The following is a 20,551-nucleotide window of genomic DNA, read 5'->3' as shown; positions in this document are numbered from 1 at the left end:
GCCTGTGGCAACCATGGACTGACAGCTAGGCATGTTTTCTCTCTGCGTGTCAAGTGTACCCGTTACATTTCCTATTTTCTCACCAAGTGAGGAGCCTGCTACAAATGTGTATTTTTACCACTCAGCTCTGGCAAGGATCCCTGCATTTAAAAGCCCCCAGTGACTTTATACACCCCAAAGTCTGAGAGTCCCTGGCTGTTCTGAATCCTGGATGTAAACCTCCTGCCTACAAAAGGAGGAAATGCATGGGCATGGACTTCCCAACACCCAGGCGAGTCCTGGGCTGCCTGCATCTCGGGCCACTGACTTGGTGGGGCTGGGGATGCCCCCGTCAAAGGAAGGCCGCCCCAGTTGGTGTTCACAGATTGCGGCCTTTCACCTTCTGCCACCCTCTTTCAGGCTGCTTGTGTTAATAAGGGGAGAACTGGCCAGTTTCCGGAATAAAATGTAGGTTTATTATGACGTAGGAAAGACTACAAGCCATTGGGAGGGAGGGGAAAGAGCCACACAGCTCCTCAAAAGCACAGGTAAAAGAAAGTTGTAAACATCTCGGTAGTAAAGTCTCCAACCACACACAATCATTGGGGTTTTTTCTTACATCTTTTGTTTTCAAAGTTATAGTAAACGAAACAGTCACTTGAATTGTCAAAAGAAAAGTAATTTTATACAATGAAAAGCACACGTACCAAGCAAAATACAATAGCATTCAGGTATACAGGGTGCTGCTGCAGGAAAGAGCCCCGGACTGTCCAGTGCCTGGTGGGAGGGGAGCCAGGCCTGAGGAGGCCCACGGGCTGGAGGGAGCCACCAGCCCAGCCACCCCACGCCTCCCAGCACGTCTCATATCTCCAAACACTCACTTCAGACATCTGCAGAGGGAAAGTCCAGCCGTCTCACTGTGAAGCGCTCAAATGACAGCCAGCATCTCAGAGAGCCAGGTTATTTTTAACACATTGGTATGAGTGTGTATGGGGCTGGGGGTCACCCAATGAGTCCCTTAGTGGTAAGATGCACTTTGTGACAATCTGAACACCTACACGGGAGTGGGTACCAGGAAAGGGAAGACCACTTTCCTGAATTTAACAGCTGGACTGGGAGCTAAAAAAGAAACTACCAAACCCACCACGTAGATATTTTGTTCCCAACAAAGTTAATTCACACAAGCACGTCAAACACAGGACCTAATGTCCATAACCTAGGCAGAGGGCAATGCCCATGGCCCCCCACTCAGGGGAGCAGTCCCCCAGGACCACTGGAGAATTGCTCACAGTGGCAGGCACAGGGGAATGCTGACAACACAAACACCACAGTGAATGAGGGGGTGATGTGGACACAGAAGTTTGATGCCTACAAAAAACCAAATGCAGCACTGTCTGTCTCTCCCCAGCCCCGATGCTCCTGGAGCAGCTGAGGCCCCTGCACACAAGCATAAGAGGAGAATGGAGGGGGGTGCAGGGGGCGCAGGGGGCGTGGGGAGCCAGGGTTGGGCCAAACCACAGGTAACCGCCAGAAGGGCGGAGGCCAGCACACGTGCGGCTTTTCCCACATCGCATCTGGACGTCCAGTAAAGCATGGGCGCCATGGGGCCGGCCTTCAGGAAGGAGCTCCCCGGCTTGGAGGCCTGCAGGCCAACTTCAGCCAACTCTCCCTCCCATTAGATCTGCTCCTGATTGAAAGACGATAACACCTCTCCCCAAAAGAGATCTTCACTGCACAGAACACACAAGTTCTGAACACACAGAACTTGGTCACACAGAGCCATTTCTGAGCATCTGGGCCCATTCATTTTTCTGTTTCTTATTTTAAAACATGCTTCAACTTGTATTCTTTAAATGCAGAAATACAACAGAAAATGAACAGGCAAGTGCTCAAAAAACCGTATCCCTAAGGCTTTTGCCACATAGGATGACTGTGCAGCTGTGACTTGTAGCATTTTCTGCACTGAGCGGCAGCTGCGGCTCCCCCCCAACCTAACCAGCTTGTGACCTGGATCTGGCCTGCTGCTTGCTTTTGTGTGGCCTGTCAACTAAGAATAGTTTCACCTTTTAAAATAGTTTTTTAAAACACTCAAAATTTCTTGACACACAAAAATTACAGTAATTCAAATTTCAGTGTCCATAAATAAAGTTTGATTGCGACACAGCCACACTCGTGTGTTTACACGTTATCTATGGTGGAGACTATACAGCCCACAAAGCCTACAATAGAGACTACCTGGCTCTTCATGAAAAACATTTGTTGGCCTCTGAAACAGACGATTCTACTCTCTCCAGCACTGAAGATCCCACAGTTCAGATGCAGACGGGGCTCCCAAGACTAGCACAGCTTGAGAGATGGCTGTTTCACAAACTATGTTAGAACAGCTTTTTCTCCCCCAGGTCCCTAGGTTGTAATTTCTCAGAAATGGATAAACAATCTAAGTTTGAGTTTGAATAGACAGATGCATGCAAAATATCTCACAAGCAACAATGCATATCGTTCTACTTCCTCAATCAGCTCTGCCAAGCTCAATCATGGAGTCATTTGATTCTTGCCATGACGGAAATGACACCAAATGTAAAGCAGAGGCATGTGACCAACCTAACACGGTCTCCGCTGGAAGCTGTCAGCTTCAAATCTGATACATGAGATGGCAAGAGGCGAGAGACAGGCAATAGGACAGAAGACCAGGAAGAAAAACAGGAGGAAGAGAACCAGCGAAACCAGTGGAAAATGCTCTGCATGCTCCACAGATGCAGACAAGAGACCTTTACCGGCTGCAGCCCAAGTCTCCTCCAGTGTGTCCATCTGCCCTTAACCAGCAGACACAGACGCTTCCACGGGGTGTTCACAGCACCAATCAAAAAGCAAGATTCACTCTCAAGAATAAAGGAGAAACGATCTAAATTTCAGTAAAAACTCAGTAATTCATTCACTTTACTATTATCACATTTATGAAATTCACCACTGTGGAAAAAGAGAAAAGGGGAGAGGGATTAAGAAAATGCCTATTTCTAGAAAACCTAGAGATAACATCAGGGCCGATGCTTCCACATGCAGTTTGATGCTAAGTTAGCTGCTGAACAGACGTGCTTGGAAACCCAAATTAGTGCCTTCAGTTTCCCAGGCTCTGGGGACTGCTCTACAGCTGCTGAAAAAACGGAGGCTAAGAGTCCCACACCCGACACGGTTATTACCATGATGCATGAGACAAAGGCACTGGCAAAGTCCTCTGTCCTTGCACACTGTCTTTGTCTCCTCTACTGCTTTAATGGACCCATAATTTAAAAACAGGTGGCACCTGATTAAACCGTGTGCTGGGCCACAGCTGAATGGAGTGCCAGGCAGAGGCTGCCCACGCGTGAGGACACCCCAGTCTCCCGCACACACTTCTGAGGAGCACGGGAGACGTGCAAGTGACAGATCTGCTCTGCCCTTCCCCACACACAGCGCACCCCCCTTAATTCTGTCTTCTGTGCAGTTTTGGTGCAGAGGCCCACAGACGAGGGGGCGTCTGTGTGGGAGGCAAGGTCACGTTGGGGAGGGGGTCACCGTGTGAGGGCTGCCAGCTCGTTGCCTTCATTTTTTCTGACCGGCTGCAGACACGGTTACTCGTACTCCAGGAACTGCTTGTGGTAGAACAGTAAGTACCTGCGAAGGCAGAGAGGAGGGCGCTTATGTTCTAACTCGAGATGCATCAAAACCCTAACGAAAGGATGTGTGCCCTGAGTCCAATTTCTTAGTTAGACAGCTTTGGTTTTTCTGTCCCCAAGGAGGAAAGGTCCTTTTGTTGGCCGGGGGCACCCACCCCAGCGCCCCCCCGCCTCAGCCAGCCTCCCACGGCCCTCTCTGCCAGCTCCCTCTCCTGTCTGCAGTGGCCGCGGCCCTTGTGTGGGGCCTGGCGTCTGGCAGCAGGTTCCAGCCTAAACCCACCTCACCACCATCAAGGCTGTCCTCTAACACACAGCTTTTCTACATAAAACCTCCCAAAGGGCTTCCCCATCACTCAGAATACAAAGCCCAGGCCCGTGGCAGGGTTCGTGGCCACTGGCTTCGTCTCATCACTGGGGCTAGGAATCCCACTGATGGTTTAAGACTAAGAACTTAGTGAGGCTGAAGGTAAAGGAGGAAAGGGGCCTCCTGGATGCTGGAGGGGCCATGGTTTTCCAAGCCATGAAGGAATAAAACAGGGAATGGAGAGAGGAGCTGATAAAGAGCTGATGTGTTCAGTGCACGCCGTGGTTAAAATAAATGACTGCTGCGATGCTCTCTGCGCAAAAGGAGGGCGGCAGGAGGGCCTCTGGTTGGGTGCAGCCTCCTATCGAGCCTGGTATTCTACCTAGATCAAGGCCCTGTGACTTCGGCAGCTAAAGGTGAATGTCCTCGAATGGTACCAGACACAGATGTGGATTTGGATGCAGATGTGGATGAGGAGAAGCAAAGCTTCTACCGCTGGGTGTGCTCCCAACCCCAGGGACATACCCTTCACTGTCCAGCACGTCCTTGATGCTGGCCTTGGTGATGATGGCATCATCACATTTGAACCACTGGTCTTTGTGCTGCCGGATGAAGCTGGTGTAGTGGCCACTCTCCAAGGTCCCTTGATGGTTAACAACTGCAAACAAGGAATATCTAGTGTGGGAGGAAAGGAGTTGGGAGAGAGAGTAGGTGTCTCAGTATCATCACCAGCAGAAGCAGACAGCCCAGGCAGGGAAGGGGTGGCCTGTGGCCAACCACGACACCCCAGAGCTGGCGCTGATGCCCAGTGGGCTGCGCAGGGAGAGGGTGCCTGGCCCTCACCAGGCCCAGCTGCTTCCTGTAACCGTGTCTAGTGAAGGGGTGAGAGCAGTCGGGTGGAGATGCTGTACCCACTCTAGCCTTTCATTCCTTCTACAACACCAACAGCAAGAAGAACGGTACAAGGAGGAACAGAGGCCTCGTCATGTGCCAATGAAGGCAGAGCCCAGTGGTCCAGACAGAACCTCAGTTGCGGAGAGAGCATTTGTAACACACGGGTGGACGGTGCTGTCCTCACAGAGGGCAGGGCAGCCAGGCCGGGCAAGGTCAGTGGCCACAAGACACAAGAGCTGTGCTGATGCCGCTGCTACGTGCACCACCCCGAGAGACCCCGGTGGGCCTCCTGCAGGGCTCCCGACCAGAGAGGCCCAGGACATAGGCCACGCATCACTCACTTGTTATCGTTACTGAGACTGTCCGTGGGCTGCTGGTACTGTCCGTTCATCCTGCTCTCTTTGCTGTAACAAACACCAGCAAAACTCAGCATCATTTAAAGTAATTATGAAAGAGACACAAAGCTCTAATGATAACATCAGCAGTTACTGAAGGCCTACCATGCCAGACACTGTGAGGGTGCATTTTCCATGTGCTTTCTAGTTCTCCCAACAACTCCATTTCAGGCAGAAATTATCCCCATGTTACAGTCAGGATACAGGCTCAGGCTGTGAAATGTACACCCGGGCCCCAGAGCTACATGGCCATGCCTCTTGATTAGTCAATACTGGGTCCTCTCTTGAGCAGGACCACAGGGCCATCTGCTTCTGGATGGGCTTCACTCACAAAGGAAGTTGGATCTGGGATGCTTCTGCTTTATTTGTGATACTCCAGATGGTGAAAGTTCTCGTCCCCACACAGGAAGAGGGATAGTTTCGGAAAGTATGTTAAGTCCACTGAACACCTGAACAGTTGCTTCCTCAAAAAGAACCAAGGTTACTGCTACTTATTTTACTACCAGCACATCTTCTGGTAAGATAGGGGGGAGCAGTGCTGGAAACGTGGAGCGGCAAGCTCTATTTAGTGCGTTTACCTGCTGCTATCAGCTGAAACATGAAGATCTTGAAGCCCCTGACAGCAGCAGTAGCACCACTACCTCCCTGGACACGTGAAATCACGGCTGGGCTGCCTCACTCTCCCAGGTGCAGGGTGGCAACATGGAGCAGTAATTCTGATGGTCTTGTTTTATTTGAGACAGTTACTTGTGTACCACAGAGGCAGGACCACCACGAGAAAGGGCACAAGCAAGATGCCAATAACTAACAAAAGGCAATTCGCTGTAGATGGTGCAGGGGGCAACCTGTGTCCACGTCTCAACTCTCAGGATCTGTGAATGAGACCCTATGTGTAAAAAAGGTCTCTGCACATGTAATTAAAATAAAGATATCATGATGAGCTCATCCTGGATGACCTGGGTGGGCCCTCAACCCAACGACCAGTGTCTTCAATAGAGAAGAAAAGGATCAGACACAGATTCGATGGCCTTGTGACCAGGGGGACAGAGGAGGGGTCTGGCCACAAAAGGAACGCCTGCAGCTCCCAGAAGACAGAAGGGTGAGGAACGGAATCTTCCCTACACACTTTGGAGGTGCGGCCCTGCCAATACCTTGATCCCGGTTTTTTTGAGAGTTAAAGTGTCTATGATATAAAGATTTGAAAACAAGAAAAATGGAGTCTACAATTGTAAAATCAACTATTTTTGTCTGTTATTTCAAAATCTAGTCCATCAACTAAAATGCTGCCTTCTCGCTGTGATCCCACCTGGATGACTTCCCAAGTGTGAAAGTTGATAAAGGAAAGCTGAGGGAAAGGCAAAGCAGGAACAGTGTATCTGAGGAAAAGCAACTCATTGAAACGCACGTGCCCTGGGTTAAGACCGGGATGAATAATTAGGTCCTGGAAGGCACGTTTATATTCGTTTCTATGTTCACCCCGACACAGAGCCCAGTGCTGGACTCCTGCCCTAACAGGGCCACTCTCCTGACCATGACACAGGTGAACAAACTCTTTCCTACCTGGAGGCCATGAAGGGGGTCATGTCCAGCTCCAGGGGGAAGGACACGTAGGTGGTGATCTTCCGCCTCAGCTTGGCCGAGTGTTCAAATCGCTACAGAAACGAGGAGGGGGAGGGGAGCAGGTGACACCATGTCAGCTCACGGGCTTGGCAGCTACCTCCAAGGACACTCTCTGAGCCTCTTACTTTACTTCTGAACTGCCCTTTGGCCACACCTAGAGCTTACAGACTCAATATACAATGTTAACCCACACAAATCTAATTTACAAGGTTCAAGTGCAGTCTTGAAATAACAGCCTGTTCAGTGATAAACACCAGGGATGTGTTTCCACCAGACAAAAGACGTCCCTTTGATGAGATCAAGGGCCACCAAATACAGCTAGGGAGCTAGGAATGGTTTTTTCACATTTTGGAGGGCCGTAAAATAAAAAAATATGTAACAGAGATCATATGTGGCCCATGAAGCCTAAAATATTTACTATGTGGCCTTTCACAGAAAATGCCTGCTGACTCTGGACTGGATCACAATGCTGAAGGTCTTTGTTCTAAAGTAAAAGAAACTTGGGGAGGGAGGAGATGGAAGAATTTGGATAGGAGAAGTAATAAATCCTTAATACCTCTCCACCCCAGCAGAGTAACTCACATCCTATTTTTATTATGAGGCAATTACTTTTGTTTACCACAACCAACCTCTCAGGAACAGACAGGAAAAATCATAGCTCACATCCTCTCGTTTCTTTAGCTTTCCCTCCTAACTCGCTGCAATTAGAAAACGCACTCTGCACAGCACACCAGTAAGCTGCAAGCTGTACTGTGAACTAAAAATCAAGCCCGCACTAGAGCTGGCTTTCTGGAACGCATACTTTGAGATGAAAACAGGCTACGATGGGCAGCTTCTTCATGGTGAGCTGCTTTGTGGACTCCTGGTAGCTGTGGCAACCGCTACACTTGATCTTGGCGCTGCTTCCCAAGTGCTCTGGTCTGGTAAATCTGCAAAAGATGGGAGAGGTAAGAGACAGGAAGAAGACAGCAAAGAGGCATTTTATCACTCTCAATAGGTTGATTTCCCTACTAAAAACACACGCACACAGTTAAGGACGTTGATAATTTCACAATGAAAAACAGAAGCTATTTCTTCCTTCACCTTCTCTATTCTCATTGAAAAATATTTATTTTTTTAAATCTAGATTTTTAAAATTTCTTCTTGGTTATTGACACAGAAGGTTTTTCAGAATAAAGCAAACGTAATCTTATTTCAGTCTGACACATCAGCCACCTGGAATCCAGAGTTTCAGCGCCACTGTGGATTCCAAATTGTCTGCCATCAACAATAATTTCACTTTTGTGGTTCTAAAAAGTGCCCTGTCAAGCAGCAACACTGAGCTGATACTCCTCCCGAGTGCCATGGCTGCCTCCCATGACATGTCTTCCCCTGTCCCACTCTCTAGAAGAGAAGCCACAGCATTTTGAGGATTACGTTCCTCGAGGCATCACAGCTTGCACATACTGTGAAAACTGGTAAAAGAGTTCCTTTTATTTCAAAGGTAACCTGAGAAGGTGTCATTCTGATGTGTCTACTTTAGGACACTGTGCTGCTGGGTCTGTGGGTCCCTGTAGCTCGCTGGCTGAGGAGGCGGGCTCCCTCCCCTAGATGGCCCCCAATGGCACCTCGTAGCAGGAAGCAGGAAGTGACTGCTAAAATCGGTTTCAGCTGCTCCAGACCAAACCACCAGGCCACCAAAAAATACTTATCTTTAATATTTTGTTTAAATAAAAACTCTGGGGAAATGGTAATAATTTTGTAACTACCCTACAACCCAGCAATTGAATTTGTCTCAGAAAAATGAATGGCCTATGTTCACATAAAAACTCTACACAAATGTTTACAGCAGTTTTATTCGTAATAATAGTCAAAAACTGGAAACAATCCACTTATCCTTCAACAGGTAAACGGTTAAACAGACTGAGACGTCCATACCCTGGAACAATGAAAGGATGAGACTGATACATGTGGCGCCCTGGCTGGCCCCCCAAGAACTGAGTGAGTGAAGAAAGCCAATCCCAAAGGTTACACGTTATGTGATTCCATTCCCGTGACATTCTCGAATGTGAAGTTTATGCAAATGGGGGACGGATGCACGGGTTGCCGGGGCTGGGGGGGAGGTGGCTGTGGGCCCTGTGGTGAGGGAGTGTGGCAAACTTCTGTGTCAGTGTCAGATCCTGACCAATACCATGCCACGGCACCACGGGTGTTGCCATGGGGACACTGGGTAAAGGGGCATGGGATCTCTGTGTTATTTCTTACCTGGCATGGGAAACTACAATTACCTAAACACAGAAAGTTTAATTTAAAAAAATGAGATGTCTAGAGAAACGGTAATTTTCTAACAGTGAAGATTATGTCATATAAAGGCTGCCTCAGACAAGTTCGTGGGCATTTCCGGCACAGGTGGTAGCTACTGAAGACAAGACCCACAAAACAAATGTTTCCATATAGTGCATGCCAAATTTTAAACTTTAAAGCTGAAAAACAAACAAAAAATTCAATCTTTCACAACCAGGAATGGAAGCCCCTGTTTATCCTGTGGAAATTCCGCCACCTCGCCTTGGGCAAGCTGGGGCCCCTCCCGACAGCTGACCTCTCCTATCAGCTCTGTCATCCAGTCGTCGCAGCAGAAGGTGCTCAACACAGCCTGGAGATGGGGTCACACCACCTCTCCTGGCGACCTCCTGGTGCCATCACAACCCCATGGCGCCCCACCACGTGCAGCTCTGCACAGGCCAGCTCGTGAGGCATGGATTCCTCCCTCATTGTCTGCTTTTGGCAGAGTTTCACTAGTACTGAAATTTATGACTAAATTTAATTTAGTAGTAAAGACTCTTGAAAAATGTGTTTGGTTTCGGTTATTCACTTGTTTCCCAAATTAAAAATTTGATACTCCATTCTATGTCTGGACCCATCAGTGAGACAAAATTGATGCATTTTAAAATTCTAAACATGCAAATATGGGCCTGTAGCAAGATAAAAACCAAAACGCTTGTGCCTCTGCTAAGGAATACTTCACTCAACAAGGACGCTTCTGCATCAAGGACTCCTCTGCAGTAAACTTTGATTAATGCAAGCAAAAGAAAATAAAGTTAAGACACAACTGTACTTGATTAAAGTTTAGGAATGTTTCTCCTCTTTCCGCAACTGTAGGCTACAGCTACTTAAATCCTAAATCTTATCACTTATCTAAATCGATAAAGTAAGTAAAGTGCAGAACACCACGAATGTGTTTTAATTGCTTGCGGAAAAGGCATGTACCACTGAGCAAGGGGCCAGCCCTCAGTGCGCACTCTGACGTGGGTCGTCCACCACAGAAGACGAGGGGTTTCCCGTCTGCTCTTCGGCTCTCGGCTCATTTACAGGGTGGAGTGGGATTGGAATAGTAGCTTAGGATGCAGGTACCCTACAACGCAAAGCTGGTGGACAGATATGTCACCTCGCCAGGAAAAAAAAGACAAACTAGTATGAGCTACTGAGCATCAGCCGCGGCCAACTGCAGGTGAGAGCTGTACCTTCTGTCAATGCACTATCCTGGACACATGAAAGAAAGATCCTAGTTTGGTCCTGAATTCAGGCCTTTGCTCTGATCGACCACTGCTTCCACACAGCCCTCCTGCGAGGAAGGCGCTGCTTCTCTGCATGAGTATGGCGGTGTCTTACCTTCGCAGGCAGTCCGTGAGCGTAGTGGTTCCTGACACGTGGCTCTCTCCATTCACCACGCTGCCCTCGCTCCCGGGGCTCAGCGGCCAGAACGGGGTGGAAGAGCCAGGCAGATCTAAACTGATGTCCCAGAAGGGGTCTATTGTGGTGGAGACGCCACTGGAAGCAAAAGGAGATCAAGACACATGTGAGGACACCGGCCGTGCTCCAGAGGCAGCCCCTGGTAGAGGGCATCTCAGCACCCTTTCCCAGCTCTGTCCTTCTGACCCAGTGACATCTCAGATTGGTCGAAGCAGACGTGCTCACTGTCAATGTGTGGCCCAGAGAGGGACATGTGCAGACCACATAAGGTAAGGGCTGCTGCTAAGGCAACAGTTTCTGAACCTGGAAGATCATCACAATCATTTGGGGAATTTTCTGGAAGAGTATAAATTCCCAGGCTTCAGGTCCAGAGGCTCTGAATCCACGGATCTACCTCAGCTGCACCTGAGACTGTAAGATCATTACCTGGAAGCTGGGACCTGCTACCCTAGGTGGCAGTGGAGACCCCCAAGCACATTCCAACGAGTGCACGGCTGGGCACAGCTGCACTGCTGGTCATTCAATGCTGTACTGAACAAGGGCCATGCCTTCCTAGAGATTTACTTCACAATATAAAAAAGGGAACTCACACATCAGGAAATTTACTACAGATATTTATTTTAGTTATTTTTTTCTCTGTCCCATTGAGTGACAGCTGCCACTGGTACAATCCCAGGGCAAGAATGTAAACAAGAGTTTTCTCTTAGCACCAGCTACCAAATCCTGGCCACACTGCTTGGGGGAGGACCTGTGCAAGTGCTCACAGATATTAAACAGGATATCTATCAATCAGCGACAACCTCCTGATAACCGAACTCAGGAGTTAAGGGCCAGTGAGGTCTAAACTGTTTAGAGCCAAGGCTCAAAATGATTTAAGCTACTTAAGAGGAAGCCACATCTGTGACAGAGGCAGCGCTGACCCTTCTCCACTATCTAGTCCACCCTACACAGACTTCAAGTGGTAATCCATTGTATACTCTGAAATAATTTTAGTGGATCATAACCAGTGTTTAAAAAATTGGAGTGGAATAAAAAACATCAGAGTGCACCGAGGTTGAGTCAGAGAGCTCCTCTAACCTAACAAAAGAATGGATTCTCTACCTGGCACTAAAAGCTCAGAGCTCTAGGCAGATACTATACCTGTAAAAGAATTAGGGGTGATATATCGGAGAAAGTGGAAAAGGAAACATGAAATGATTAAAACTAACACACTTTGGAGCATGTTTGTCAAAAATCTGCCATATATGATCTATCCCTGGGTTCCTGGGAACAGCGGCAGTAGACACACTCCTAGGGACAGAAGTTGGGAGGGCCAAATGCAACACCTTCAGCACTCGGGGAGTCTGCTAATGCCTCTCGTGTTTTTTCTATTAAGAGTTATTTTATCTCAACAAATGACCATGGCATAGTTGTTGACGTGAACTGTCTCCTGCTTATCATCTGGTTGCTGCTGCAGATGCTCCACTAAGAGCCAAATAACCTAGAGGGCAGGATGGCAATGCCAACCATGCTTTAGGCCTGAGAGTCCACTTTAGAAACCTCTCAGAGCAGTTCTGCCGGTTGGGAAATGCGCTGTGATGCTGGCACGGCCTGGCAGGCTTGGACATTTCAGGATGTCTGGCTTTCTGCTGAGGATGAGCTGTGCAGCCGCCCACCTCGCACTTACTGGCAGACCTGGCAGGTGACGTCCGACTGCAGCCCACCCGTGAAGATCTGGTCTATGATGCAGTTGCAGTGGTTGGGGTTGTTGGCCTTCTTCCCGTTATCGTCACCTGGGGACAGACCACGGTTCTGTGATTAGCGTCTGTGCACCACAAAGACAGCGAGTTCCCAGGAGAAGCGCACGTTTACCCGGCAGAAGCGCAAGGAAGGCAGAGTGCAGGCACCTTAAGAGCGTGCGAAGATATTTACCAGTTCAGCAGAGGGACCTGGTGGACGGTCTCGTCACCATTTAATTTGATGAGAAGTCACAGAACCTGCATTACTATTATTCTTCTTTCTCTATGAAGATCTCCTTAGCTTCTGTCTTGGCAACAAAGTATATCTGATGCCCAATAACCGAGTAAGGTTACTGACTGCCCTTTTCATATACAGAATAACTGAATAAACATTTTTCCAGTGAGATGGCTGAACATATTGTAGGCGAAATACTCCCAGGGAAGCCCCTACCTCTCCTCAACTAGAGAAAATGTTCCCTCACTGCATAAAGCACCACAGCATGACTCCATGCAGGTGTTTCCCCATCAGCTCCTGCAACTGGAACCTCAGGCAGACAGCTGATGTCTCGGGTCAATTGTGTCTGGAAGTACCTCTCCCACCCTCTCCCTTCAATACACGTTTTATTCGTGTGTGTAGATAAATGAATGCAAAACTCATGTAGTGGATTATATATTCAAATATGGCTTATATCATATGTAACTCTCATTCAACTAAACAATAAGGATGAAGTCTGCAGCCATCTGTGTATAAATTACATGTCAAAAAGTTGAATTAGGGCTGGCCAGTGGCTCACTTAGGGGAGTGTGGTGCTGATAACGCCAAGGTTAAGGGTTCAGATCCCAGTACCAGCCAGCCACCAAAAAAAAGTTGAATTGAATTGTTACAGAGGGATAAAGAATGGCCACTGAGTCCTCTGACAGCAGTTGACCAGAGTTTATTAGGGAGAAAATGCCACCCAGAAGAATCTCAAATTCAGGGACAAAATGTTAGGGTACTAGAAAACGCATACAGGAAGATGCAAAGAAAAATGAACGGGCAGATGCCATGGAGGCTGCAATGACATAAAGGACTATGCACAGTCAGGCACACGGCGGCTGGGCAGCCTCGCTCCTGGGTCTGATGATTGCCCTTCTAAGAACCCCTTACAATCCTCCCCACACATTCCAGATGGAATTGTCAGAAGGAGACCACAGTGTTTCATCATTTTTTGCTTATATAAAAAATTTAATAGCAACCCATTTCCAAATAACTGATTTTTAGAACAAAGTTCCACTGGTTACAGAAGGCTCTTGATTATTCTTGTCAGGTGCTTAGAGTGATAACTAATCTCTCACAGACAGATGGCTCTTTTCTGTTTGTATGTTATACATCACCACTAGGAATCCAAACCTTACTCAAGCCATTAAGCAACTTTGATTCCTAGGGCAAGCATTAAAAGGATCGTGTTATGTCTTTGGTAAAAAAAAATTTAAGTACCAAAAACTCCAGAACTCTAAGCCATGACAGTTGATGAAAACAAGCCATCTTATCTCAAAGTGTGGGCTGCTTCTGGGCTGGGACCTCCGACTCTGCAGCACATCTGAGAGTGCCACAGGCCCTGTCAGCACAGCCCTGCGGTGATAAGAGCACCAGGAGAGCCAGCTCATGAGCTGTTGACAAAGTGACCCGGAAAAACAGGGCTTTATTCTTTAAAAGATGAAATTAGCCTATGAGATACTGTCTACAACTAGCTGCACCAGCCAGCCCAGAGGCCACAGGTAACCCAGTAAATCTGTTACCTCAGCACGGTGGCTCTCAGAGAGTGGCACCTGAACCAGCAGCATCAGTACCACCTGAGAACTAAGTAGGAGTGAAAAATTCTGACCTCCCCCCAGGCCTACTGAATTGGCAATGCCAGCAGTGTGTTAAGCAGCCCACAGGTGACTGACCCACACTCGTGTTTGAGAACCACACCCTTCAAACTGGGAACTCAGTGGGGTGGAACTGATCTTGGCTCGCATTATTCAGTCCTAATCTCCCACTTCCAGCCCTAAGAGCTGCTGCCCACCCCCGCCACTATCAAAACCCACACATATCTGAGACCCTCCATGAGGATAGCACCGTCTGGGCCAGGCTGTGGGTCTATGCTATGAGAGAATCCAAGTCCCAATAAGATCCCAAGAGACTTTAAAATTAAACAGCTGGGCTAGACGGTTAGCTCTGCTGGTTAGAACACAGTGTTACAACACCATGGTTAAGGGTTCAGATCCCTGTACTGGCCAGCCACCAAAAACAAAAATAAAAAAAATTAAACTAAAGTAAAGGACATTGGCTGGAATCAGGGTCAGGGAGGAACTGGCAGGTGCACAGGTTCACTTCTGTGCCCCAGCTCTCTCTGGTTATTTCAGAGCAACAATAAGTCTTTTTGAGACTCCCCCAGGAGAGGGAGATGGTTTTCATGGTTCAGCTGTATTTGGGGAGTGTTCAGAAGCCTCAGGCCCGAGGACCCAGAGGACCCAAGAGCCACCCTGGCAGGCAGAGGCCACAGGGGCAGGGGTGCAGCAAGGGCTCCAGACGTGGCTGCTCACCATGCCGGTCACAGAGGACCAACTGCCAGGCTGCTGCACCCCCGCCAGGTCAGAAAACACCACCAAACAATCTTCTCTTAACAACAAACTAGAAAGAACCTCTTTGAGGTAACTATGGCATTTTTCTTATTGAAAGAAAAGAAAACCAAGATTACAAAGTCTGTCACACAAATCAAATATGCCACCCGCCTTGTTTTCCATGTGTGCACACAGTCCCCTGCTGCCCCCGACAAAGGCGCTGGGCGGCAGGAGCGCGAGCCCACCTTTGCAGTGCCGGTGGAGCACGTCCAGGGCCGCGATGAGGAACTCGTGGGCGTCCTGCTGCTCATACCCCGCCAGGTGCCGCGCGTGAGTCCACACCAGGTGCAACAGCTTGTACGGGATGTGAGGAGACCGGTGCCCCGAGTAGAACTGCTCAGGGAGAATGAGAAGGAAAACTGCTGGACTCACTGAACACTTGGGTCCAAATAAAAATCAGTTTGCGAAAGGAAAAAGAAAACGGAATCATTTCTATCAAACTAGCAACAACCAATTCTAGGCAGCTGTTGAATATTTCTGTGTTGTGTGTGTGTTCAGAGGCTAGCCCGGAGGTAACCGCAGTCAGCTCCAGGGCTGGCCAGACAATTCTCTCCAGTGACTCTGCTCAGGATCCCACACCTGGCGGTGCATCCTCCAGTCCACAGCTCCCTAACTAGGGAAGACTCCGCAGAGGGTTCTCGCCTGTTCAGATGCAGAAGCAGGAACATGCGAGACCATCTGACATTAGACTTCAGATTTTACCTTCTGAGCCAGCATTAATTTTGCTTAGAACACATGCATAACGTACCTTTAAGACAGATTCAAAATTCTACATTATGAATTCTAAAAATAATCATGAAAACAAATAACATGGTAAAAAGTGTACCTATTAATAGATAATAATGAAATCAGCTTTGTTCTTAAGTTCCAAAAGGGCTTATACACTCAAGACACACACTAGATATTAACTGGAAGTTTGCAAAGAATCAGCATGAGGTGGGCAAGAAAGGAAGAAATATCAAATTCCTAAATAGGCTTAATAAGGATTATGCTTTTAAGATAGTAAAAGGTGAGAGGTGGAGAAGAGCTGTAAGGAAGAGATGCTAATGTGTCATCTGATAAAGAGAAGAATTAGGAACTCCTGTCAACAGGTAACAGAAAACAAAACTGCTCATACTAACAAAGAAGGACGACGAGGTGGCTAAACCACACGCTGAACCCCTGTCAGTGAACACTGTAACTCAGGAGGCAAGTGCCTACCACATCGATCAGGACTCGTGTTTGAAAGTATTTTAGATTAATAAAGAATTTCTGTAAGTTGCAAATATGCAGTTTTCATTACATTAGCTGTAAAACAGATACCTACAATAGATTATGTGGTAGAAATCCAACAAAAAGGCCAAATCTCTAAACAAACAGCACGAATACCTCTTCACATATGCATGAGAGACCCCAAAGATCAGGCTACAGAGCAGTGGTTCTCCAAGTGCAGTCCCTGGACACTGGACCAGCAGTAGACACACACCACTAAATGTGCATGCAACTAATAACAGAGATCCAAAATACATGCTGCAAAAACTAGTGAAACTGAGTGGAGTAATAGACAAACCACAATTACAGCTGGCGATTTCAAAATTCCTTTCAGAAACATGGAAGGGCACACAGAAAAGATCTGTCAGTGAGGATACGGAAGAACCCTTTACCATGACATAACATTCCTCTGTTCCTGCTGACAACCTTTTTCTAAATTGGAATGTAAGACTGGTTGACCATTTGAAAAAAATCAAAGAATTTTACATTTAATTTTTAACAAAATTAAAAAATCGAAATTAAAAATCTATCTCAACAGCTATAGAAAAAGCATTTGAAAAAGGATAAAATCCATTCATGATACCCTCAGCAAACAGGGATTAGAAAGAAATTCCTCAATCTGCTGAAGCGTACCTAAGAAAAACGCACAGCTAAGTCACACTCGATCAAGACAAAGCTAGGACGTCCACCTTACCACTCTTACCCACTCTTATCCTGGAGGCCCTATACTGTAAGGCAAGGAAAACAAGTAAAAGGCACAGAGACTGGAAAGAAACAAACCCACCCTTCTTTCTTCAAATTTATGATGGAAAAATTTACGTAGAAAATTCCAAAGAATCTAGAAAAAATTACCAGAACTAAAAAATGAGTTACCAAGGTCACAGGACAAAGATGAACACACAAAAACTATTTCCAGATACTAGCAATGAACAATTAAAAACTGAAACTAAAAACAGTACAACTTATGACAGCACCAAAAACATGAAATACTTAGGGATAAACATAATGGAATATGTGCAAGATTTGTATACTGACAATCACAAAACACTGATGAGAAAAACTGAAGACCTAAATAAATGTAGAGAGATACTGGAGAGAAACACTAATTTTCACACGAAAACCTGTATATAAAAGTTTACCACAGTTTTATTCTTTATCGCTAGAAACTGCAATCAACCCAAATATGTCTGAACGGGGAAATGGACAGCTGAGCTGCAATCCACCATACAATGGAATATTAGTCAGCAATAAAAAGCAGCAAATCTCTGACACATGCAACAACATGGGTGGAATCCCAATGTACCACAATAAGCAGCAGCCAGATTTGGAAAGGCTGCTCACTACATACTTTCACCTACAGGACATGCTGGGAAAGGAAACTCAGGTACAGAAACAGACTGGTAGCCACCAGGGGCTTAGGCGTTGGAGGGGCGGGGGGGGAGGGGCTTTTTTTCTGTACTGATCTTTGTCCTGTGACTGTACTAACTCATTTTTTAGTTCTAGTAACTTTTTCTAGATTCTTTGGCATTTTCTGTGTAAATGATCCCATCATAAATTTGAAGGGCACGAGGGAGTTTTGGGAGGTGACAGAACTTTTCTTTGCCCTGTGCGTGGCAGTAGTTACATACCTGTGCATTTCTCTGAACTCTCAGATCTATACACTAAAAGGTAAATTTTACTGACTGTAAACTATACCCTAAAAAAACCCTAAGTTTTAAAAACAATCTATGAGAGATGAATTTATCGCCTAATAGCAGCCCAGGTGAAACTAGTGACAACCACGCACTCATTTCTCAATTGTACCCTTCTTTCTCCTATTCTGGTCCTCCAATAGTTTGATTCAGCCTGTTGGCTGCAGTGACCCCAGTAGTTAATGGTATGCTGGAGGTACTTAGTAACAGGTTAGGCTAGACCAGAGGTCAACAACCTTTCTCTGAAAAGGGCCAGATAGTAAGTAATTTAGGCTTTGCAGGTCAGATTGTCTCTATCCAACTACTCAACTCTGCAGCTGTAGCACAAAAGCAGCCACTGACCAACATGTAAGGGAACAGGCATGGCTGCGCTGCACTCAAGAGTTATCCACAAAAGCAGACGAGGCAGCGTTTGCTGTGCGGGACACCTGAGAACATCTGGGTCCTCTCAGCAACCTGCAGGGCTGCACCCGCCCCATGTGTTAGCTGGGATTAACTGAGTTATTTCAGCTCTGAGCAGCCTGACTGAGGTTACTGAGTTGGCAGGTGCTGGGGCTCCAGCCCGAGGCCCGAGCTCCATCATGCTCTCATCCTTTGGTTAGAGACAGATGTGGATAAGCCCACCACGATGCAGCCTGTGATCAGATGAAGGGCTCAGAGCCTGGTGTGCAGGGCAGACAGAGGCTCACAAAGACAGAGGCCTCTGATGAAGTGCACTTGGAAAGTTTTGACTATAGAGGAAATCCATGATCCTTGAAAACAAAGCAGGAAAGTGGCGTGTGCACCCCTACACGCCTTCCTGAATCAGGATGGCAGACAAGGGAGGAAGGGGTGGAATCACCCGTGTCTACAGAGACAAATGTTACCCACCATCAACTCTGCCATGCCCCTTTCAAGGGGCTCTTCTCTTTCTCATCCTGAGTCATCAGTGTGCCTCTAAAAATCATGCCAACAGATTCTTATCTAACCATTCCTTTTGGAAAAACTGTCTTCTATCATAAATGTACATATTAAATATTTACTACAGAAAGTTCAAGAAATCTACCTTCCTCTATTATAGTCAATCTTATTTTATTTTTTGAAAAAGGGCAAAAGAAAGTAGTTACAGGAAGGTTCCACTGCAGAAGCTCCCAGTGCTCACCTCCTGAAACAGTGAGGACATCTCACAGACCAGACAGGAGCTGGGACTCTGCATCTCACAGCGGTGCCTGTCGGACAGGAAGAAGTCCCGCAGAAGTGGCGTGTGGGTCAGGGCCTGCACAATGCAGTTCATGAAGCACGTGTTCCCGAGGTTGATCAGCCCTCGCAGACCTGGAGGGATGCCACGCGAGAGCGGGAGTTACTTGTACACGCTACTGCATGTGCTGCTGAATCCCAGGGGCTTCCCGTACACGCACACATTCTGTCCCTTTCTTTTATTCATTCATTTAAGAAGGAAGAAAAGAGCAAGGGATATAGCATTTCTCTAATTTTTACGCTACTTTTATATGGACCGTACAGAGGAATGTTCACCATCATCACCCTCCTCCCACTTTGGCCATTATATGCTTTGACAGAATTACCCAAATATATTTTCTACAACAATAGGCCAGGCCAGAATGGAGCGACTCTAACAAACAAAAAAAGCTTTAAAAATATTTTCCTCAACTTTAGAAAACCCAGAGAACACTCTCACATACACATATGTCATTTTCTCTCCCTGAAGATGACCATACCCAGCTTCACCGTGGCCAGAATAAACTTGGGACCTTTTACAAGGAGACTCTAAGGGCCCGGGCAGGGGCTGCTTCTGCCCATCACTCTGCGCCCCAAGCCTCTGTCAGGTCTCTGCAGAGAACAGGTGCTCAAGACCTGGCTGTTGAGCACACCAATGACTGACAGGTACACAAGGGCTTAGATGGAACCGCACTGAGTTATAAAACCCACAATTGTGCAGTTACTCTAAAACTTGAGAAAGAAGCCTGACTAGGAGTGAAAAGAAACCAGATTCTGAACAATGTCCTCCACTCACCTATGGTGCAGTTAGAGGTGATCTTTCTCCTTTTTGGGTTGTGTTTCAGCAGTTCAAGCTCCCGTTTGGTTGGTTCCCAAGTTGAAAACTTCTCTCCAACACCTAAGCAGATGAAGGGCAGTTCCAGGTGGTGTTAGCTATATTTTCATCAAGTGTGTTTACAAATAAAAGTTGTGATGACACACTATCCATCAGGTTGTATTTCAAAGAGGAACATCCATAACATTAAGACTTTCTAAAACCCTACAGTGCCAAGAAAGGCTAACAGAACACTTAAAGGAGTTTCTCTCGGAGAGTGTGCTGTGCATAAGCTATGATTCCTGCAAGAAGGAAAGCAACACCTCCAACTAAAGCCACCCTAACACTAATGCCAAGATAGGTATTTTTCCAAATGTCTTCAGTCCTTGAGTCCAGAGACTGCAGCATCAGCAGCACCAGTGGGAACTACCTGGCAACCGAGATGAAGGATTCTCTTGCAGATGAGTAAAGCTGAGAGAGAAAAAATGTATTTTTGGGCAAACTAAAAAAGATCCAACTGTTGAACAGCTGTATCCCATGAAAGATTCAAACCAAAGACGATAATGGTATAAATGCTAATAAGCATCATATTTCATCCTAGTACACACCCTATTCACTCAGAGGTACTTTTTCCATGCTACC

The 20,551-nt window shown here is 46.9% G+C and overlaps 1 protein-coding gene and 1 non-coding gene across 2 annotated transcripts in view; both read right to left on the bottom strand.

Moving 5' to 3' along the window:
• Positions 1–432: 432 nt before the first annotated feature.
• Positions 433–20,551, bottom strand: part of USP22 (ubiquitin specific peptidase 22) — a 45,496-nt gene continuing 25,377 nt past the window's right edge. Inside the window, exons 4-13 of the mRNA XM_063112087.1 lie at positions 19,892–19,993; positions 19,022–19,191; positions 15,124–15,271; positions 12,241–12,346; positions 10,494–10,652; positions 7,648–7,774; positions 6,786–6,877; positions 5,172–5,234; positions 4,462–4,611; positions 433–3,630 (exon numbers count right to left, since the gene is read on the bottom strand). Of these exons, the coding sequence (XP_062968157.1) occupies positions 3,588–3,630; positions 4,462–4,611; positions 5,172–5,234; positions 6,786–6,877; positions 7,648–7,774; positions 10,494–10,652; positions 12,241–12,346; positions 15,124–15,271; positions 19,022–19,191; positions 19,892–19,993 (1,160 nt within the window). The 3' untranslated portion in view covers positions 433–3,587. The remainder of the gene's footprint in view (positions 3,631–4,461; positions 4,612–5,171; positions 5,235–6,785; positions 6,878–7,647; positions 7,775–10,493; positions 10,653–12,240; positions 12,347–15,123; positions 15,272–19,021; positions 19,192–19,891; positions 19,994–20,551) is intronic.
• Positions 11,209–11,337, bottom strand: LOC134389844 (small nucleolar RNA SNORA30/SNORA37 family). The gene has a single exon (XR_010024803.1). It is a non-coding gene; the product is annotated as a small nucleolar RNA SNORA30/SNORA37 family (small nucleolar RNA).

The sequence above is a fragment of the Cynocephalus volans genome, chromosome 10, assembly GCF_027409185.1.
Source record: "Cynocephalus volans isolate mCynVol1 chromosome 10, mCynVol1.pri, whole genome shotgun sequence".
Taxonomy (NCBI): Eukaryota; Metazoa; Chordata; class Mammalia; order Dermoptera; family Cynocephalidae; genus Cynocephalus; species Cynocephalus volans.
The sequence above is the reverse complement of the archived record's forward strand: the minus strand, read 5'-3'. Positions and strand labels throughout refer to the sequence as shown.